Source organism: Poromitra crassiceps (genome assembly GCF_964638095.1).
Source record: "Poromitra crassiceps genome assembly, chromosome: 26".
NCBI lineage: Eukaryota > Metazoa > Chordata > Actinopteri > Beryciformes > Melamphaidae > Poromitra > Poromitra crassiceps.
In genome coordinates, this window is record NC_139640.1 from 426,739 (window position 1) to 445,267 (window position 18,529).

The following is an 18,529-nucleotide window of genomic DNA, read 5'->3' on the forward strand; positions in this document are numbered from 1 at the left end:
GTTATTAAACAGTCTAAATGTAATATTGATGCATCACATCTTACCTATAATAGCAGCTGAGACCAAAGCCGTGTGAATCGGAGATTGCTCTCTTGATGATTATAGAGTCTGTGTCTGTCTACCGGCGGGCCGGATAAACCCGGAAGTGAAACGAAACGGTTTACGGCAGCTGCCTGCCTTCTACCGTTTCGCTCTGCCTAGCAACAGACCATAAACAAGGAGAACGCCATGCAGGGGGCTTGCTACTCTCGCGAACATCTCTCGTTATATTCTAACAGTTTGTTTGGAAGTAATTTTGTTATTTTGTGGTTATGGCCGAAGTGGCTGCCGCAAACCGTTTCATTTCACTTCCTGATCTGCCCCGGCCGCAGACAGACTAATCATCAAGACAACTAGCTACAACTACAACGAGCTGGGTATTGGTTCAAATTTCAAGAATCGATTCGATTCCGATTCACAAGGTTGCGAATCGATTAATTTCGATTCGATTCGATTCGATTCCGATTCGATCAATTTCAATATTGATTTGGTTAGTGATACCAAAACGTGTTTTTTGAGCTGTACCTTGAATTACATGACTGTCCAGTTATGTAACACAGGGGTTCCCAACCAGCCAAGTAGATACATGGGGAAAAAAAGTTGCAGACCTGTTGTCAATTTTAATGGTTTTAGTTACACATATATTTACTCACCAGGTGGTGACAAAGGGTAAATAACAGCCTTTTCATCTGTCAATAAAGACACTTTAACAATTATGCACAGTGATTTGATTTCAGCCTATATCATTTCTAAAAGTAGATATTAATGATCAAACATTTCCATTTATGTAGCCTACAGTATTTATGTTTGTTTCAACTACAAACATAAATAAACGTCAACTTGAAACTATGTTTCAACTACCACACACAGCATAATATGTTAGCCTGTTTATAAAAAAATTAAAAAAATTAAAAAAAAATCGATCTCTGGACATATGAATCGCTAATCGAGGATTAAAATAAAAATCGATTAAAAATCGGAGAATCGATTTTTTGAACCCAGCCCTAAAGACAACACTGGCCGATTCACTCGGGGTTCAAGCGAGACTACTCGGCGTTGGTCTCGTCTACTATTAACTCATTCACCGCCAATGACGTCTTTGACGTGTTATCAGAAATAGCCCTCCCCGCCAATGACGTGTTTGACGTGTTTTTGTTTTTATTACTGCAGGGCGTAGTTTAAACACTTCCCCAGCCTGTCACATGGTATCAGGTCCCTATCATCTAAGACAACACTTGAACAAACACATACCGCAGCTGTTGTTTTGAAATTGAGCAGGAGGAAAAGCAGAAAACTGGTAACGCTTCCTTGTGCAGACAGGAGAAACGCCATTGAAACGCGCCTCGGCGCGCTGCACAAGCTGGAGTCGCCTTCCTCTGTGCCAGCCGGGAGAAAGTAATCAAGAGATGTGTTTGATCATCGGAGGAATGAGGAAATGATCGATCAGTTTGCGAGGGCGGTGAGGACGTGTTGAATAGCCGAGGGGAAAACGGGAACGATCAGATAGCAGGGGATATGACAGGGAGACATGGACGAGGAAGGGTGCAAAATAAACACACAACAGCAAGGCACAAGGCAGAAGCGGGAGTCAGAGCAGCCCGCTGTCCTTTCTCAAGAGCTATTCAGTTGGTTCATGTAATCGCTGGGCTGCGTGCCCTCCAGTGTTGCTCCTGGCCAATCCCAGCGCCACAGGGCGTGGTTATTGCTTATCATATGTGGGGTTAGAAATCTAAAAGGGGGATCGTGTGTGTGTGTGTGTGTGTGTGTGTGTGTGTGTGTGTGTGTCTGTCTGTCTGTCTGTCTGTCTGTCGGTGTGTCTGTCTGTCTGTCTGTCTGTCTGTCTGTCTGTCTGCACACTCACTCACACCGAGTAAACTGTATTGTTGAATGTAAAAAAAAAAGCACTTCATGTGTAAATTCCGGACTATAAGGCGCACCGGTCTATAAGCCGCACCTTCAAAGGTGACTATTTTTTTCTTCTATAAGCCGCACCGGTCTATAAGCCGCGGGTGTTTTGATGTTTAATTACCATATGTAAGGCTTCGTGCACAGAGGGGATTGTCGGGAAAGAGATGGCTGTTTGGGGAAGCTCCCATTTATTAACATTTCAACAAAACAAAAGTCAGGTCACTAATCCCCAGACAAAATCACACATTGTGAGATGCTTAAAAATCACCATCGGCGGGAGCTGCTGTGCAGCCAAGAACACAAGTGAAATTCGTTCTCTCGTGACCTGTGGTTCTCAACGTGATGGACGATTCACCTTTCTTGTTAACAGTCCTAGTGAGAGGCAGGTCGAACGTCAAAGGCACTTCATCCATATTTATGATCTGCTCCGGTCCGATGGAATATTCCTTGATCTTTCTTTGTGTGAATTCGCCGAAGTTTGTAATTTTCTCCTGGTAGTCGGGAGGGAGTTGCTGACACAGTCGTCCGCGCCCTGACGGACAGTCCCTTTCGTCTCGGGTTTGTGCATGATCCTTTGCTGCTGCTGCTGTTGTTGTTCCTGTCTCGCTACTGTCTCAGACATGGCTTTCAGGCTCAATCGCCGCCATCGTCGTAACACAGCCAGTTCTCCATCTTTTGAAGCATGATGTTAGATTACAACGAGCTAGTTGTGTGGCTTAGCCTTCCAAAATGTTGCTGTTAGTTTTTTAGAATGTAATACATAGAATTGGGAATGTTACATTCAATTTCATTCAGACTGTCTTTCAAGCTCAATCGCTGCCTTTTTCCCCCCGGAGCGAGGGAGGAGGGAGGGTGTTTTACCGTAGTGGCTGAGAGAGAGTAGTGGCACAGTGCTCCAATCAGGTCGCGAGGCACATTTTTTGCAACATCATCCAATCAGGGTCTCGCTCTCATAATGTCTGTCTTGCTCTCGTTCTGCCTCATACCAACATCCATAGATTTTGGAGGTTCCCGAGTGGCCGTTTGCTGGAAAAATCCATAGATAAGACGCACCGTTATATAAGCCGCAGGGGGCAAAAAAGGCCAAAAAACGGGAAAAAAGCCGCGGCTTATAGTCCGGAATTTACGGTATATATATATATATATATATATTTTTTTTTGTCATTTGTGTCCTAACGAATAATATTTACATGTCTGATGTCAATACAGTTCAAAATAAAAGAATTGAGAGCGAGTTCTGCATGAGATTGTGTGCATAAATACATAAATGCCATTTTCTGCAATTTCTTTTCTCAGAGAGACATTTTGGGGGAAAACAGGGTGTATATAAATGGCTATAAGTAGAGTACAGAACATGCTAAAAGCTCACTTTTTTTTCCCTGGTGAACCCAGAGACGTACATCTTCATTTTGAGGTATTGCAAATCACTCTGGTGCTAATAGATAATTTACTGTGGGTCTTGAAAGATGACCAACAATTATGAAAATCTTTGGCCTGTGCTAAATATTGGCAGTCCTAAACTGGCGGTGAATGAGTTAAGATGTAAGATGTGATGCATCGATAATAAAATTTAGACTTCTTTTATTTAAGTTGCATAGATATGGCGAACAACGCAAACCTGCTTGTTCGCAGGTTCGCTTTAAAAGCGAACCTGATGAAGCAACAGCGAAACGTGGAAAAACGTGATGAAGCAACAGCGAAACGCGTTGTTCGCCATATCTATGCAACTTAAATAAAAGAAGTCTATTCTAAAGACCTGGTGTGCGCTGGATTTCCTCACGACTGCTATTTCTGCTGTTCCTGCTCCAGCTGCACCCGGGACTAGCAGCACAGCTCTGCACAGGGCACTACTTTCTTCTATATTAAATTTAGACTGTTTAATAACAATCGAAAATCTTGCTCGTAGCTGCTTTAATACCAGATGTTGGTTTGCCGTTAGTTATTGCTGAAGAGGATCATGAAGTGAATTGCCATTTTGTTTTTAGCCAAAAAGTCGATCCCAGACAGCCAAAGAAAGTTGTTCTGCCTCGTTATGACAGACCTGACAAACCAGCTGACACCAGGTAATGGGAGGCTACTTCTCTAAAATAGTGTGATTATTCTGAAAGCAAAGTAGGCAATAGTCCAACAACTGTAAATCTGAATACTTGTCAGTCTGCTTTACTTTAGTGATCGATGTGCAGGCCTGACTGCCAACAAAGACCTCCGCAATAGGACTTGTTATAAGTGCATTAGTTTAGCGTACTCAAGTGCTTTTGGTGGAAAATAACAAAATAGCTCCTGTAACAAACTTGTTTTGTAGTGACTGTTGAATTACTTTTAAGTCGAGCGCTACCACTTTGTGCTGTGAATCAAGTATTTAATGTATGTTTTTAATTAATTTATGAGCTAAAAGTTATAGATTTGTTCAGTACTAATTATTTACATAGAGTACCTAGACTCAGCTCTCAGTCTTAATCCGTTTCACTACCTTAAGACTGAGAATATTACTATTTAAATCTTTGCATAACATTAGGTGGCGCTGTTGGAAGCCTTGCATCGGACAACCAATCATGAGTGTTGTGGGCGGGCCTGCTTTCTGGGGGCAGTGACGCTCATGCAGAACCGGTGTCTCGCAAAACATCATCGCGTTTGCGGAGAAACATATTAATCACTTAGGAACAAACATAACCTGTTAATAGGACGTGTTTCATCCGGCCCCGGCGGCTAGAGGTCTTTCCCCCAGCGATAAGCCTGACTCCCGAGGCTAACGTTACAGAGCCTGCTGTCTGATGACTTCACAGTAGCAAGCGGACCACTTCCGGGTAGGAAAGATTATTGTAAAATAAACGACAGGTATAAACTCTCTTTGCAGCACATCAGTGTCTTGCTCTATATTGGAACTATGAAACATTGCATTGCCGCTACCAAATAAAATTCTAATAATAAATGTAGGCGTGTCTGCTGCCGGCCGTTCTCCCCGGGCTCGAAGAGACAGATTTTGACAATGTAATTCCCAGACGTTTGGTGGTTAGGTGGCGCTGTTGGCGCCGCTCACCAAACATCTGGAAACCGAGACTATAGAGTACCAAACAATACCATCAGTTGTTGATATGGCCTCCATGCTCTCTGCTCCCTAAAGTCACGTCTTTGGCAACTCGGTATCGTTGAAAATTCCCATTTGCTCAGTATTTTACCACTTTGCTGAGTCATTCATGTGTGCTCGACTCAATTATTTTTGACAGCACTCAAATGCAGCATTTTAGTTTCAGGCAATTTTCCAAAAATCCAAAAACCAGCTCTCCACAGAATCTCTGGGTGATTATGACACTTTTAAAAGGTCTTACCGAGTTTGAGCCATGGCCAAGAGAGATGATTAAGTTTCCAATTTTATATTTATTACATTCAGGTCATGCTGCGCATATAGACTGCAGTTAAACTGCACCAAAGTGAAACCCATTCAAGTGTTTCCCCTAGAAAAAGTTTCAGGCCTGGAGGGATTTCAAAACGTACTCCGATCGCGAAGGTGGGGGGGGGGGCCTCGCTGGCGATGCTAAACGTTTAGCTAACCTGTTCGCATCTATGTTCACAATGGCATCCCAAGTATCATCATACTATTATGGGATGCGATGCGAACAGTTGTATTATGGGATGTGCGTTTCCCAGGCAGCCACACACGTTGACACGTTTTGGAACAGCGGCAAAACGATGCTGGCACGATACTCCTAAAAGCAAAATGCTTATTGTTTTGAATGATTTGGCATCTTCTTCACTGTCAACACTGTCAACACCAGTATCGTTGTATTGTAATAATATGCCATAAAGGTTTATTGAAATTTGGGGGAGAGCAGGAACAATTTTTTTTGTTTGCTTTTTAATTTTTCACCCCTTTTTTTTGCCTGGCGGGGGCGTCGTTGGCCTGGCAGGCCCGCCAGGCCTGTAGAATTGTGGGGAAAACACTACCATTTTTTTAATGATTATCTCCTTTAGTTGTGTAGAGACAAATACATTGGCTTTCTGCAGTTTCTTTCTTTTTCTTTTTCTGATTTCCCCCCATTTTCTCCCCAATTGTTCTTGGCCAATTTCCCCCCCTGCTGCCCCTGCTGCTGGTATCGCCAAATGGCCTACCCTCAACGTCCTCACCCCCCCCCCCCCCCCCCCCCCATATAACCCTACACCCCAAATTAATAGAATAAATCCAAGGATGTATAGTAAATCACTTTTAAACTAGTCTTAAATTCATAGCTCACAGTAAAAATAATGATATACCGTAAATTCCGGACTATAAGACGCACCGGTCTATAAGCCGCACCTTCAAAGGTGACTATTTTTTTCTTCTATAAGCCGCACCGGTCTATAAGCCGCGGGTGTTTTGATGTTTAATTACCATATGTAAGGCTTCGTGCACAGAGGGGATTGTCGGGAAAGAGATGGCTGTTTGGGGAAGCTCCCATTTATTAACATTTCAACAAAACAAAAGTCAGGTCACTAATCCCCAGACAAAATCACACATTGTGGTATTTTTTGTTTTTTTTACAGTGCACACAGTGTCCGCGGTGTGGTGAAAAGAGGGCAAGAGAGGAAATTAAAACAGAAGTGGATTTATAGTTAGAAAGAGTGCTAAAGAAGAGAGAATTCCGTTTTTTATTTTTTTATTTTAGTTACTCACAGTACTATTGACCAGTCCAACTCAAAAGATATTCGGCAGTTTCACTTTGAGCTCTTGTTCCGCCGCTGGGCACACAGTGTCCGCGGTGTGGTGAAAAGAGGGCAAGAGAGGAAATTAAAACAGAAGTGGATTTATAGTTAGAAAGAGTGCTAAAGATAGTCCGGTCTGGTTATGACGAGTCTCGCTGGGTACAGTACGCCAAAGCGATATCCATTGACTCGATGATGCTGTTGTATGTTGCGCGTTTCTGTTGCACCAACGCGGAGAGGTCCTGCCGGACGAAAAAGCGCGTACCCTCCCAGGTGAGGGGCTTCTTCCCCGCAGCCTGGAGGATGAGTTGACGGTCGGGCCAGCGGAGTAGGCAGATGAAGATGGCCCTCGGTGGCAGGCCGGGGTCTGGACGTGGCCGAGGCGCCCGGTGTGCCCTGTCCACCTCTGGTGGTTTCTCGCCTTCCTTCAGGTCCAGGATGTAACACAGGATTTTGCCACGAAAGCGTCCATGTCACCAATCTCAGCTCCTCTTTTACATTGATCAGGCGAATGTTATTTCTTTTACTCCTGCTGATTAAGTCATCAACCTGCGTGTGCAGGGTTTCGATTTTGCATTTTATCCATTTTCGGACTCACTGTGTTGTTTTTGTCCTCCAGTGCGCGGATGCGCTTTTCCGCATTATAAACTCTGTTCACGGTTGCCTTAGTTTCTTTAGTGAGTGAGTGGATGGACTTCTGCACGTTTTCAAACTTGTTTTCAAGCTGCTCAAAACCTCTGAGCGATGTCGGACTTAATCGATAGTGTTTCACGGAGTAAAAGTTTAGCCCAAGCGTGTATCTCCAGCCTCCAGCAGGTGAGTCATTTCCTCATTCATGGCGTGATTGCTTCGTCTTTTTCTTTCTGCTTACCTGTGTTGTGTTATGTTATGTTATGTTATGTTGTTAAAAGAGGGCAAGAGAGGAAATTAAAACAGAAGTGGATTTATAGTTAGAAAGAGTGCTAAAAAAGAGAGATTTTTTTTTTTTTTTTGAAAAAATCCATAGATAAGACGCACCGTTATATAAGCCGCAGGGGGCAAAAAAGGCCAAAAAACGGGAAAAAAGCCGCGGCTTATAGTCCGGAATTTACGGTAATTAAATTAAACAAACATACAAAATGTACAAAAGATGTGATCAAAAGTCAGCATCTAAAATTTACATAAAACACATTAAATAAATGTTTTTTGGCTACTAGCACGGCCATTTGCCTTGCTGACTTGCTCAGCCTCCGACACACTTCTCATGAGGAAGGTGAATATATGTGAATATACGGCTTGTTTGTGTTTGGCATGGCAGGCAGGGTGCGAACTACGGGGGAGCTGGGGGGGCTTTGGCTCCCCTTAAAGAAATAGTAGACCCCCTGAAAACATGACTTGTGAAATTTGGGGGGGTCTCTAAATGATTGACTAATATATATTACCCCATGTATTTTCTATTTCTTTTTCTGTACCTTCATAGTGAATAATGCGTAAAATTACGCTATTTTAATCGTATGATTCAGAGTGTGCTCAATCACTGTCAAATTCACTGTAAGCCCCTATACCGACATGCATGTTATTCTTATCATCACCACATCGAAGCGTGGCGGCGCAGGTGCAAATCAAACGTCACTCACGCGGGCAGGTCAGATTTAAAACAACAGCAAGATGTCAAAAAGAAAACAAGGCAGTTTGACAAACTTTACATTCACGAAGAAATGGAAGCAGCCGTCAGTTGAACAGCAACAAGTCACTACTACTTCAAACGCAGATGTGGAAAAAGTGACGACGAGGTGAAGCTGGAATAGCCTACCTCTGAGTCCTCCCGCATATGGAGGACTGTTTGTGAGATGGAATGCGTCAGGAACTTCACAGTGAGTGGGACATGTGCGTTATGGAGTGGATAAAAGTGTTGGGCAGAGATATCATGTTCTTGCGGATGCTGTATGGAGAGCCTTTCTGTGCTCTCTCACCTCCCTCCCTCTCTGTGTGCGCAGCGCGCTTTTCTCTCTTGGAGAGACTGAACGTTGAAGGGAGGCAGTCCTTTCTGAGGCACGCGCAAGCAGCTGTCCGCACCGGGTCGCGCGCACGTCCGGTTGCACCCCCCCCCCCCCCCCCCCCCCCCCAGGTGAAAAAGTCGGCTCCCCCGAAAGTCACAGTATAGTTCGCACACTGATGGCAGGTATGCTTTATGTTTATTCATTTGAGTGACGTCTGCTCTCCTCCTCCCTGACAACAGGAGTACGTGCTGCAGCCTGATGGCACCATCACCCCGTTGAGCAGTGTGCAGAACTATGTGTTGAGTGAAGAGCAGGCCGGGGAGATCTTGGCACAGGTAAATACACATCGGAGGCATGAGGTTGAGAGTGGGATGAAGGGATTTGGACGTTTCAGAATGGTACGCTTCTTTTCTTGACATTGCTCTGTGTCTCCCTCAGGTGCTCGCCCAGCAGCAGCAGCAGCAGCAACAACAACAGCAACGGCGGCAACAGAAGAAACGTCAGCCCGTCCCTAAACTCGCTGCACCCGCCCGCTCCTCCTGCCTGTTGCCCACGGTGTCCCCGACCCCCGGCTCAGCCACCATGCACCTGCAGATCCTCACAGCACAGGCTCTGGCCGACGGCTCCACCACGCCCAGCCCGCGCCGGAGCAAGCTGCCCCCTCTGCTGCCCGCGCTGGTGCGAGGCTCTTCGAGAGCGGGTAGGGAAGTAACGATGCACTCAACTAGGGGTGCACCGATCACGTTTTTTGCCACCGATCACCGATTGCCGATCGCCTATGGGAAATATCTGCCCAACCGATCATCACCGATCAACGATATATAAACTCCTCAAAAAAAGTTTGGAAACGTTATTTCGGTCGATTATTTCTCCCCTTTAATAATACCAATTGGCATTGTATTTTATATCGTTGGAAAGCCTGATTAGTGATAGGGATTTTTTTTTATAAAAAAAAAAATAATATAAAAAAATATCGGCAATCAGCCGAAATATCGGCAATCAGTTGATCGCATATTTGAGGTCAAAATCGGCGGATACAGATTGCTTGCCGATCGATCAGTGCACCCCTACACTCAACTCATGATTTCGATATGATCCACGATACTGAGTTCACAAAACTTCTGCCCCCCCACAAAAATGAGCTTGAAGATCAATTATGACTGAAAAAGATTAATTTAATTATTTCTTAGACAAAAACGATTTTTTCTTATCTTTTCTTTATCAAATTAAAGAATCCCTTTTTATTTCTGAGGTAGGATATAACTGTAAAACACAAACTTTGCAATGAATGCATATTTCCTTTTCTTTATAAAAAGAAAAGCTGAAAAAGGCATTGCGACATTTTTTATCTCACCGATTTGAATCTTCGCACGACATTTGTCTCGATTTGTCTCACGATGTGTTGTTACATCCCTCGCAGTGGGAAAGCTGGGGGTCCTGCAGAATGGCGTTCAGAGACTGGAGTTAAGGTTGGCCCCCGCTGTCCTCCAGGATGACACCCAGCAGCAGCAGACCGCCGAGGCGACGGTCATCCACCCGTACGAATGCTCCGAGTGCTCGCTCCTCTTCGAGACTCCGGAGAACCTCCTCCACCACCAGGGGGAGCACTTCCTAGGTCAGGACAAAGAGAGCGGCGAGGCGGGCGTCATGAGCGGCTTTGAGGAGGTGCGACTGAAGGACGACCCCGTGGAGAAGTCGTCGGAGGAGGTCAAGCTTCGAGTCGTGGAGAAGAAAGCGATGGTCTGCGGCAAGCCCCAGCAGTGTGAGCTCTGCAACCGCACCTTCACCTCCATCAACCGACTGGCCGCTCACAAACGCGTGCACGAGCAGGGCACGCACGAGTGCCCCGAGTGCGGCAAGGTGTTCAAGAAGGCCACGTCGCTGCAGACACACATGAGGACTCACTCCGGGGTGGCCAGGTACCTGTGTGTGGACTGTGGCCACGGCTTCACCACGGAGATGACTCTCATCATGCACAGGTCATTTACACCCCCAACCCCCAACACTGTTGAAAGAAAACATGCGCACTGAACTTTCGTGGTGGGATGTTAAAGTCCCTGGAAACCAGAAATATTTTTTTTTTTATTATTTAGCATTTTGAGTTCATCACATCACAGGAACCTATGTTAATAAGCCACCAGCCAAATTTGAACGATGATGAACGTTGCAAAGTATATAAATTTAGGTTTGACAGTCATGGCAAAAGTCATGAGAATCAATTAGTTTTTAGAGTGTATTTTCTCCCGCGGACTGTGTGGGCATGTCCCGTCTGCAGCAGGTCTCTCTCTCGGAGGAGGAGACCTGCTCGGAGGAGACCTCTCTCTCCGTTAACGGGGAGAGAGAGAAGGAGAGAGAGAGAGAGAAGGAAACTGTGCACTCGCACTGGATGGGTGAGCACAGTAGCGCTGTGCGAGTGCACAGCGCTACTGTGTGTGTGTCAGTGTGTGTGCGCACGTGCATGCGTGTGTGTGATTCGATCAAATCTTATGACGTGATAAGATCATGCATTTTAGCACCGCGCGCACCGCTCTCTTCAATGAGGAAGTGGAAATCCAGACCTTGTAGAAAAGTGTCGATTTTTGGGGTTAGGGTTGAAAGTAATTCTCTCTCTTTTCTGAGGCACACAATTACTCACATAAGACCCTAAATTTAATAGTTAGAAGGTTTTTGTGGATTTTGGTTTCCAGGGACTTTAAGTTCAACTGCTAGCAAAACAATTCTACCACAATCCGTATGAACAGTGAATTCTTTGGCCGTCAGTGATAACTTGTTGTATGATGCCACAGTGTTAGCTTGTGATCACCTGACAAGACTGTCATCTCTCTCTCTCTCTCTGTGCTTTGTAGGAAGTCCCACACTGCTGACCCGCTGCACAAGTGCCAGTTCTGCAACAAGACGTTCACCAACATGACCAAGTACCTGTACCACCGTCGCACCCACCTCAACCGCGACACCTTCCCATCTGGGACAACCACTCCTCCTCCCATGGTAGCAGAATTAACCTATGCTCCTCCAGTTTGTTAGTAGCTTCATGTTGCCTCTTTGTTTTTGGTGATAAACATTTTGGTGGTGGACTTAATAATAATAACGTGAACAATAATAATAATAGACCTTATTCGATTGACGTCACTCACGTACTGGCACGCCCACCGCCGCCATATTGTCGACATAACGCAGCAGCTCTCAAGTGACGGCCTATGTGGAGCAGTGTTTATAGGAAGCTAGCTGCTGTTAGCGTTACCTGTATCGTTCCAATTGTGTTCGGATGGTGACCTGCGTTAGGCATGGCTGTAGTAATGACAGCAATAAAGTCCCCGTGGTTTGTTTCTATCTCTACCGTCCACAGACGTGAAGGGAGCGAGACGGAGGATACGTCAGCAGCACAGGAGATGTGTGGATAGTTAGTTGAGACAGGTGAAACTTTCTGACAGCTCCTCACAGCAAAGTCTGTTCACCTCGTTTTTTCTTTTGTTTATTATTACAGGCATTAACGGCAGCATACAAACAACAACTGTGGGGTTTTTATTGCTGTCATTACCATCGCTATTTTGTAATGGAACAGAAACGACAATAAGGCTGTTACTAGTTGTCAGCTGCAGCGCTGTGTGCGCGCAGGACGGTATGTCAACAATATGGTGCCGTCCAGGGTTAGCGAATAAGGTCTATAATAACTAGGCATCTCGCGCGCTCGATTCCTAGGCTCGCCCGCCCTGCAGCTCGCATTTACATCGCAGCTCAGCTGCTGCGTATTGCTCGAGTGATGTCACAATGCCTATGACATCATCAGTACCTATGACATCATCAGGCATGTCATAAGATGATTTTGGTGAGTAAAGATGTCACTGATGACATCACTGATGATGTCATAGACATTGTGACTGCAGAGGGCGAAAACACTGCACTGATGATGTCACAATGCCTATGACATCAGCAGTGCCTATCAGTGATGTCAGACAGAGAGAGATTGCCCACTTGCTCTCTTTCATAAATATATAAATACTAGGCATCTTGCGCGCTACGCGTGCTCGATTCCTAGGCTCACCCGCTGCGTGGGCTCACCCATCCTGCAGCTCACATTCGCAGCTCAGCCGCTGCGCGGCCTTGCCCGCAGCTCGGCTGCTGTGTGACCTTGCCTGCCCTATTGGTGCACCGCACGCACAATGTCTCCCTCAGTCTCTCTCTCTCTCTCCCTCAGTCTCTTCCCCCTCTCCTCTCTCTCCCTCAGTATATTCCCCCTCTCCTCTCTCTCCCTCTCCCTCAGTCTCTCTCCCCCTCTCCCTCAGTCTCTCTCCCTCGCTGCACCCGATCTACTATGAATCACCTCATGATGAGATCATCACTGATGACATCTATATATATATATATATATATATATATATATATATATATATATGTGTATATATATATATATGTGTATATATATATATATATATCAGTATATAAATGGGAGCAGGGGCTCTGTCTGTCTGTTTCTCTGTCCCACTGTGATATCCCAGTGATGTCATAAATCCTACTGTGACATCATCAGTGCTGTCATAAATCCCACTGTGACATCATCCGTGATGTCATAAATCCACTGTGACATAATCAGTGATGTCATAAATCCCAGTGATGTCATAAATCCCACTGTGGGAAAAAGTGAAAAGCGAGCACACTCCAAAAAACTATAGGCTCTTTCACACCGGCCTTGAAAGCCGAAAAATGCACGGAAAATAGGATTCGCGCCTCCGATGTGAAAGTCGTCAACGCGCTTTGGTGGACAATTGTTTTACGCCTTTTGTCCCACGACGGTAGGTAGTAACAGCGCCGGGTTACCTGGCAACCCGCCTCCATTTGAAAGCGTCGTCGCAGCGAGCCGGAAAAGGTGCGAATGGTCAGCTCATTCATAAAAAAATTACAGGGGAAATCACCTCATGTATCAAGAAAGTGCAGGAGTGAAAGTAAAAAAAGTAGCCTATACAATCATGACTGCAGGGACGCCAGGAGGAATGCTCCGTGCGGTTAGGCTTTATGCCCGAGTTGGTCTGAGGTTATTCCCTCTCGAAATCAGCTCTGTGCATTCCCTTACAAAAACTACTAACGTTAAGTAGTCATGTGCATTTATAGCCTATACTATTCCCCCGACGAACATTATGCAGACTGCAGCTGTTTGATATGCGGGCGGTCGTGTATCGTTCCAATTTTAGTAGGACACCATATCGATCTGCCCACCATGCGAGTGCAGCTATCCTCCCTGCTCAGCGGACTAGAAGGAGGGAAGTCTTGTTGTTGAATGAATTCGTTCATCATACAGTAGCCTAGGCTACACTAACCTATGAAAATATTCATTTGGGCTAGGAGGAGCAGGAAATCCCTCCGCTCGCCTTTCAATCCGGGAGCAGGGGATTTCACCTGAAAGTACACAGCAGCACGGGAATGTGGCCGTGCTGCTTGGCTCTGTGTGAAAGCAATTTCTGTTGCGAGGGTGCGAGCTTTGCGGGACTCCTAAACGGCAATTTTTGCGCGATCTGTGTGTGAAAGAGCCTATGCAACTTCGGTGCAGGGCACATGTAATATCAAGTCACAACAGAAAAGCCAGCACACAAAAAAAGTCCTTTTAGAGGTTTTAATACCTTAGTCTGGGGCAGCAGCACAGCAACAAACAAGTTTCAGCGCGTAGGCCTTCTTCAGTGTTGTGCCACAGTAGGCGGACATCACGGTTAAATACAGTCAAAACCGGAAATACATTCAATTACAAATAAATATATCATTTTTTATAAACCGCCGAACGTAGTAGACGGGTTAAAGAAAAGAAAAAGAATCCCATCAGTGATGTCATAAATCCCACTGTGACATCATCAGTGATGTCATAAATCCCACTGTGACATCATCAGTGATGTCATAAATCCCACTGTGACATCATCAGTGATATCATAAATCCCACTGTGACATTATCAGTGATGTCATAAATCCCACTGTGACATCATGTCATAAATCTGACATCAGTGATGCTGGTCTCATTGGCCACACAGCAGCCGAGAGCTGAAGGACGGGCTATATATTTATAAAACAGCTCTCTCAAATCAAGCAATCTGATTGGTTCACAGCCATTGTATAAATACCGTAACCCACTCTCATAACCCATGGCCATGGGTTATGAGTTCCCATGGGCAACTCTCTTACTAAAAGGCTTTGGTTACCTCAAATGACAATGTAGAAAAAACAAAATGGCGGAGACAGCTGTCAGATCCTTGTGAATCGATCTTCGCTTATAACTTTACTAATACTTCGCAGAAAATTATGTTTTGTACAAGAATAGACACGGGCTAATGTCTTTGCAAAAAAAAGGCTGTTAACCCCGCATTTAACCCCGCATTTAACCCCGTAACGTTAGTTGGTGTCGGGCTTTGCAGAAAGCTCTCAGCTTTTCAGCAAGCGCTGAGAATGCAGCGCTGCGCTCGAGCTGCGTGTCGGGCTTTGCAGAAAGCTCTCAGCTTCTCAGCAAGCGCCAGGATTGGCCAATGTCAACTTCAGTCTCCAGAACGATCCAATCAAATCACCCGCACGTCTATCTTCTTGCTAGAGGTCCCGCCTTACAGTAGTGTTTCAACTGACTCTATCAGAATGCCATGCCAGTCGGACTTATAGTATTATTATTATTATTATATTATCATACTTGGAAACCGTTTTATAAAAGCAATATAGCACTCGAGCTGCGTGTGTTGTGGCATATATCCCGCTGATCAGCTGTTATCCCACGAGGCCGCAGGCCTCGTGGGATATATATTTGCCACAACACACTGGCTCTCATGCTATATTGCTTATATATATATATATATATATATATATATATATATATATATATATATATATATATGCGCTAGAGAGAGAAATAAACAGATAGACAGAGCCCTAGCTCCCATTACTATCCCTATAATAATAGTTGTATTTATATTGCACTAAAGTTACAAAGTGAAATGAATAATTTAATACAATGAAAATAAATTGCATAAAAAGACACTAAACAATAAAAAAGACACAGAAGGAGAATAAAACCATTAGGAGAAAGCACGTTTTAAAAAGTCTGTTTTTGGTTGAGATTTAAAAGCTGTGACAGACTCGGCCTTTCTATTATTATCAGGCAAGCTGTTCCATAACTTGGGGCCCTCACCACAAAAATTCTGATGGAAAAACCCCAATAAATACATGAGATTGAGGTTTTGGTGTGACAGACATATCCCTGGTGTCCTCCTTAGGTGTCAGGTCCCACAAGAGCATCTCTGTCTGCTCTGGCCATCCTGCAGAGAGCCAGGGAGAAGAGGGGGGTGTCTCAAATCCCGGAAGAGGCCAAAATCAATGTGCCGGCCCCCCTTACAGAGGAGGAGATGGAACGATCCAAAATCAATGTGCTGGCCCCCCTCACAGAGGAGGAGATGGAACGATTGGGAGAGAATACGCCACTCGGTTCCCAGAGCGAAGCGGAAGGAAGGGAAGAGAAGCCGGGGGAGAAGAGCAGGGTGGAAACGCCCGCCCCGTTCTCAGGGACCAACAGTAACTCCCAGCAGGTGGGGGATGGCTCTGAGACTGGCGTAGCTGCAAATCCTCCTCTGGACGACACCGGTGTAGGAGCTTCGTCTAGCTCCTCTGACCCAACAGAGGCTGCTCCAGCCGGGCCAACAGACAGACGGTCCTTTCCCTGTCGTTCGTGCACTAAGACTTTCCCCTCCCAGCTGCAGCTAGTTCAACACCGACGCAAGTCCCACATTAGCGAGCGCAACTTCACCTGTGGCATCTGCGACAAGTCCTTTAAGAAGCAGACCCACGTGCGGAACCATCTCCGCACGCACACGGGCGAGCGGCCCTTTCAATGTTCAGACTGTGGTAAAACCTTCTCGTCTCTGGCTAACCTGATGCGGCACAATCTCATCCACTCTGGCGTGCGGCCTTTCCGCTGTGACGTCTGCTACCGCACCTTCTCCCAGTCGTCCAACCTCCGGCAGCACAGCCTGCTCCACTCCGACGCCGCGCAGCTGTCCTGCCCCGACTGCCCCGCCACCTTTCGATGGCCCACCAGGCTAGCGGTGCACCGCTATCGCCAGCACCCCGGGGCTCCGGCCCCCTTCCCCTGTCCCCACTGTGAGGAGGGCTTCCTGACTAGGAGGCAACGAGATGGCCACTGTCTGGAGCAGCACCCCACCCAGGTCCAAGCGGCGGGCAAAGAGACCCACACCCAGGTGGAGCCCTCCACCTCAGCCACAGGGCAGGGAGAGTCAGGGTCCTCCTCATCTGCTCTTGTGCGGGGGGGCCTCGATTGCAACGTCTGCGGCAAGAAGCTCAACTCTCCGGCCAACCTGCGACTTCACCGACTCAGCCACTTGGCCTCGGGCCCCGGGCGGCCGCGGGGCACTTCGTCGGGTAAGCGGCCCAAAGGCCACCAGTGCGCCACCTGCGGCAAGCTCTTCGTCTCTTCCTCAGGAGTGACTCTCCACCAGCGGGTCCACACCGGCGAACGCCCCTTCCCCTGCCAGGTGTGTGACAAGCGCTTCCGCCAGAACACGCACCTGCGAGAGCACCTGCGCACGCACTCGGGAGAGCGGCCGTTTCGCTGCGAGGCCTGCGGGAAGGGTTTCATCCAGAGCATGCACCTGGCCGAGCACAGGCGCACGCACACGGGCGAACGCCCGCACGTGTGTCCGCAGTGTGGCAAGGCCTTCAAGACCTTCTCCAACCTGAGGAACCACAAAAAGACTCACGCCAGACAGCAGAGGCTGGAAGAGGAGGCCGCTGCCCAAGCCACCATGGAGACCGCCTCGGCTGTCGACCTGACTAATGGCCAGCATCAGATCCAGATCCACGCCTCCGATTTTCAGCTGGTCAGAATCTGTTTCTAACTCACCTTATTTTATTTTCTGTTCATCAACTGAAACTAGCCAACTGGAGATACAGTCAGGTCCATCTATATTTGGACATTGGACACAATCTTCATCATTTTGGCTCTGTACACCACCACAATGGACTTGAAATGACACAATCAAGATGTGCTTTAAGCACAGCTTTAATTTGAGGGTATTTAATAAGGTGAACGGTGTAGGAATTACATTACATTTTTTTAAGGGACCAAAATACAATTTTAAGGGACCAAAAGTAATTGGACAATTTGCTCCTCAGCTGTTCCATGGCCAGGTGTGTTTTATTCCCTCTTGATTTAATTTACAAAGAGCAGATAAAAGGTCTAGAGGTTCTCTCCAAGTGAAGGTATTTGCATTTGGAATCTGTTGCTGTCAACTTTCAATATAGAGTCCAAAGAGCTGCCACTATCAGTGAAGGAATTACGCTGAAAACAACCCCTTCAGAGAGAGATAGCAAAAACATGGGTGTGGCCAAATCAATTGTTTGGTACATTCTTCAAAAGAAAGAACGCACTGGTGAGCTCAGCGATACCAAAAAGACCCCGGAAGACCACAGAAAACAACTGGTGGATGGCAGAAGAATTCTTTCCCTGGTGAAGAAAAACCCCCTTCACAACAGTTGGCTAGATCAAGAACACTCCAGGGAGGTAGGCGTATCTGTCAAAGTCAACAATCAAGAGGACTTCACCAGAGTAAAAAACAGAGGGTTCACCACAAGATGTAAACCATTGGTGAGTCTCAAAAACAGGAAGACCAGATTAGAATTCGCATTTTTCTTTTGAATAATAGATCTAAAATATCCTGTAGAGTTCTGGAACAACATCCTATGGACAGATGAGACAAAGATCAACTTGTACCAGAATGATGGGAAGAGAAGAGTGTGGAGAAGGGGAGGAACAGCTCATGGGTCCAAAGCATACCATTACCACCCCATCAGTGAAGCATGTTGGTAGTGTTATAGAGACAGTCCGCATGTCTGGGAACGCCCACAAAATGTTAAACGGCTGCCGCGCGTGTGGGGTAAAACCGCCGATATAT

The 18,529-nt window shown here is 46.2% G+C and overlaps 1 protein-coding gene across 1 annotated transcript in view; it reads left to right on the forward strand.

Annotated features, from left to right (window-relative positions):
- The window catches only part of znf526 (zinc finger protein 526), a 32,811-nt gene that overhangs the window by 12,371 nt on the left and 1,911 nt on the right, over positions 1-18,529 (forward strand). Inside the window, exons 4-8 of the mRNA XM_083661346.1 lie at positions 8,843-8,938; positions 9,042-9,303; positions 10,024-10,582; positions 11,450-11,591; positions 15,839-17,455. Coding sequence (XP_083517472.1) covers positions 8,843-8,938; positions 9,042-9,303; positions 10,024-10,582; positions 11,450-11,591; positions 15,839-17,455 — 2,676 coding nt within the window. The remainder of the gene's footprint in view (positions 1-8,842; positions 8,939-9,041; positions 9,304-10,023; positions 10,583-11,449; positions 11,592-15,838; positions 17,456-18,529) is intronic.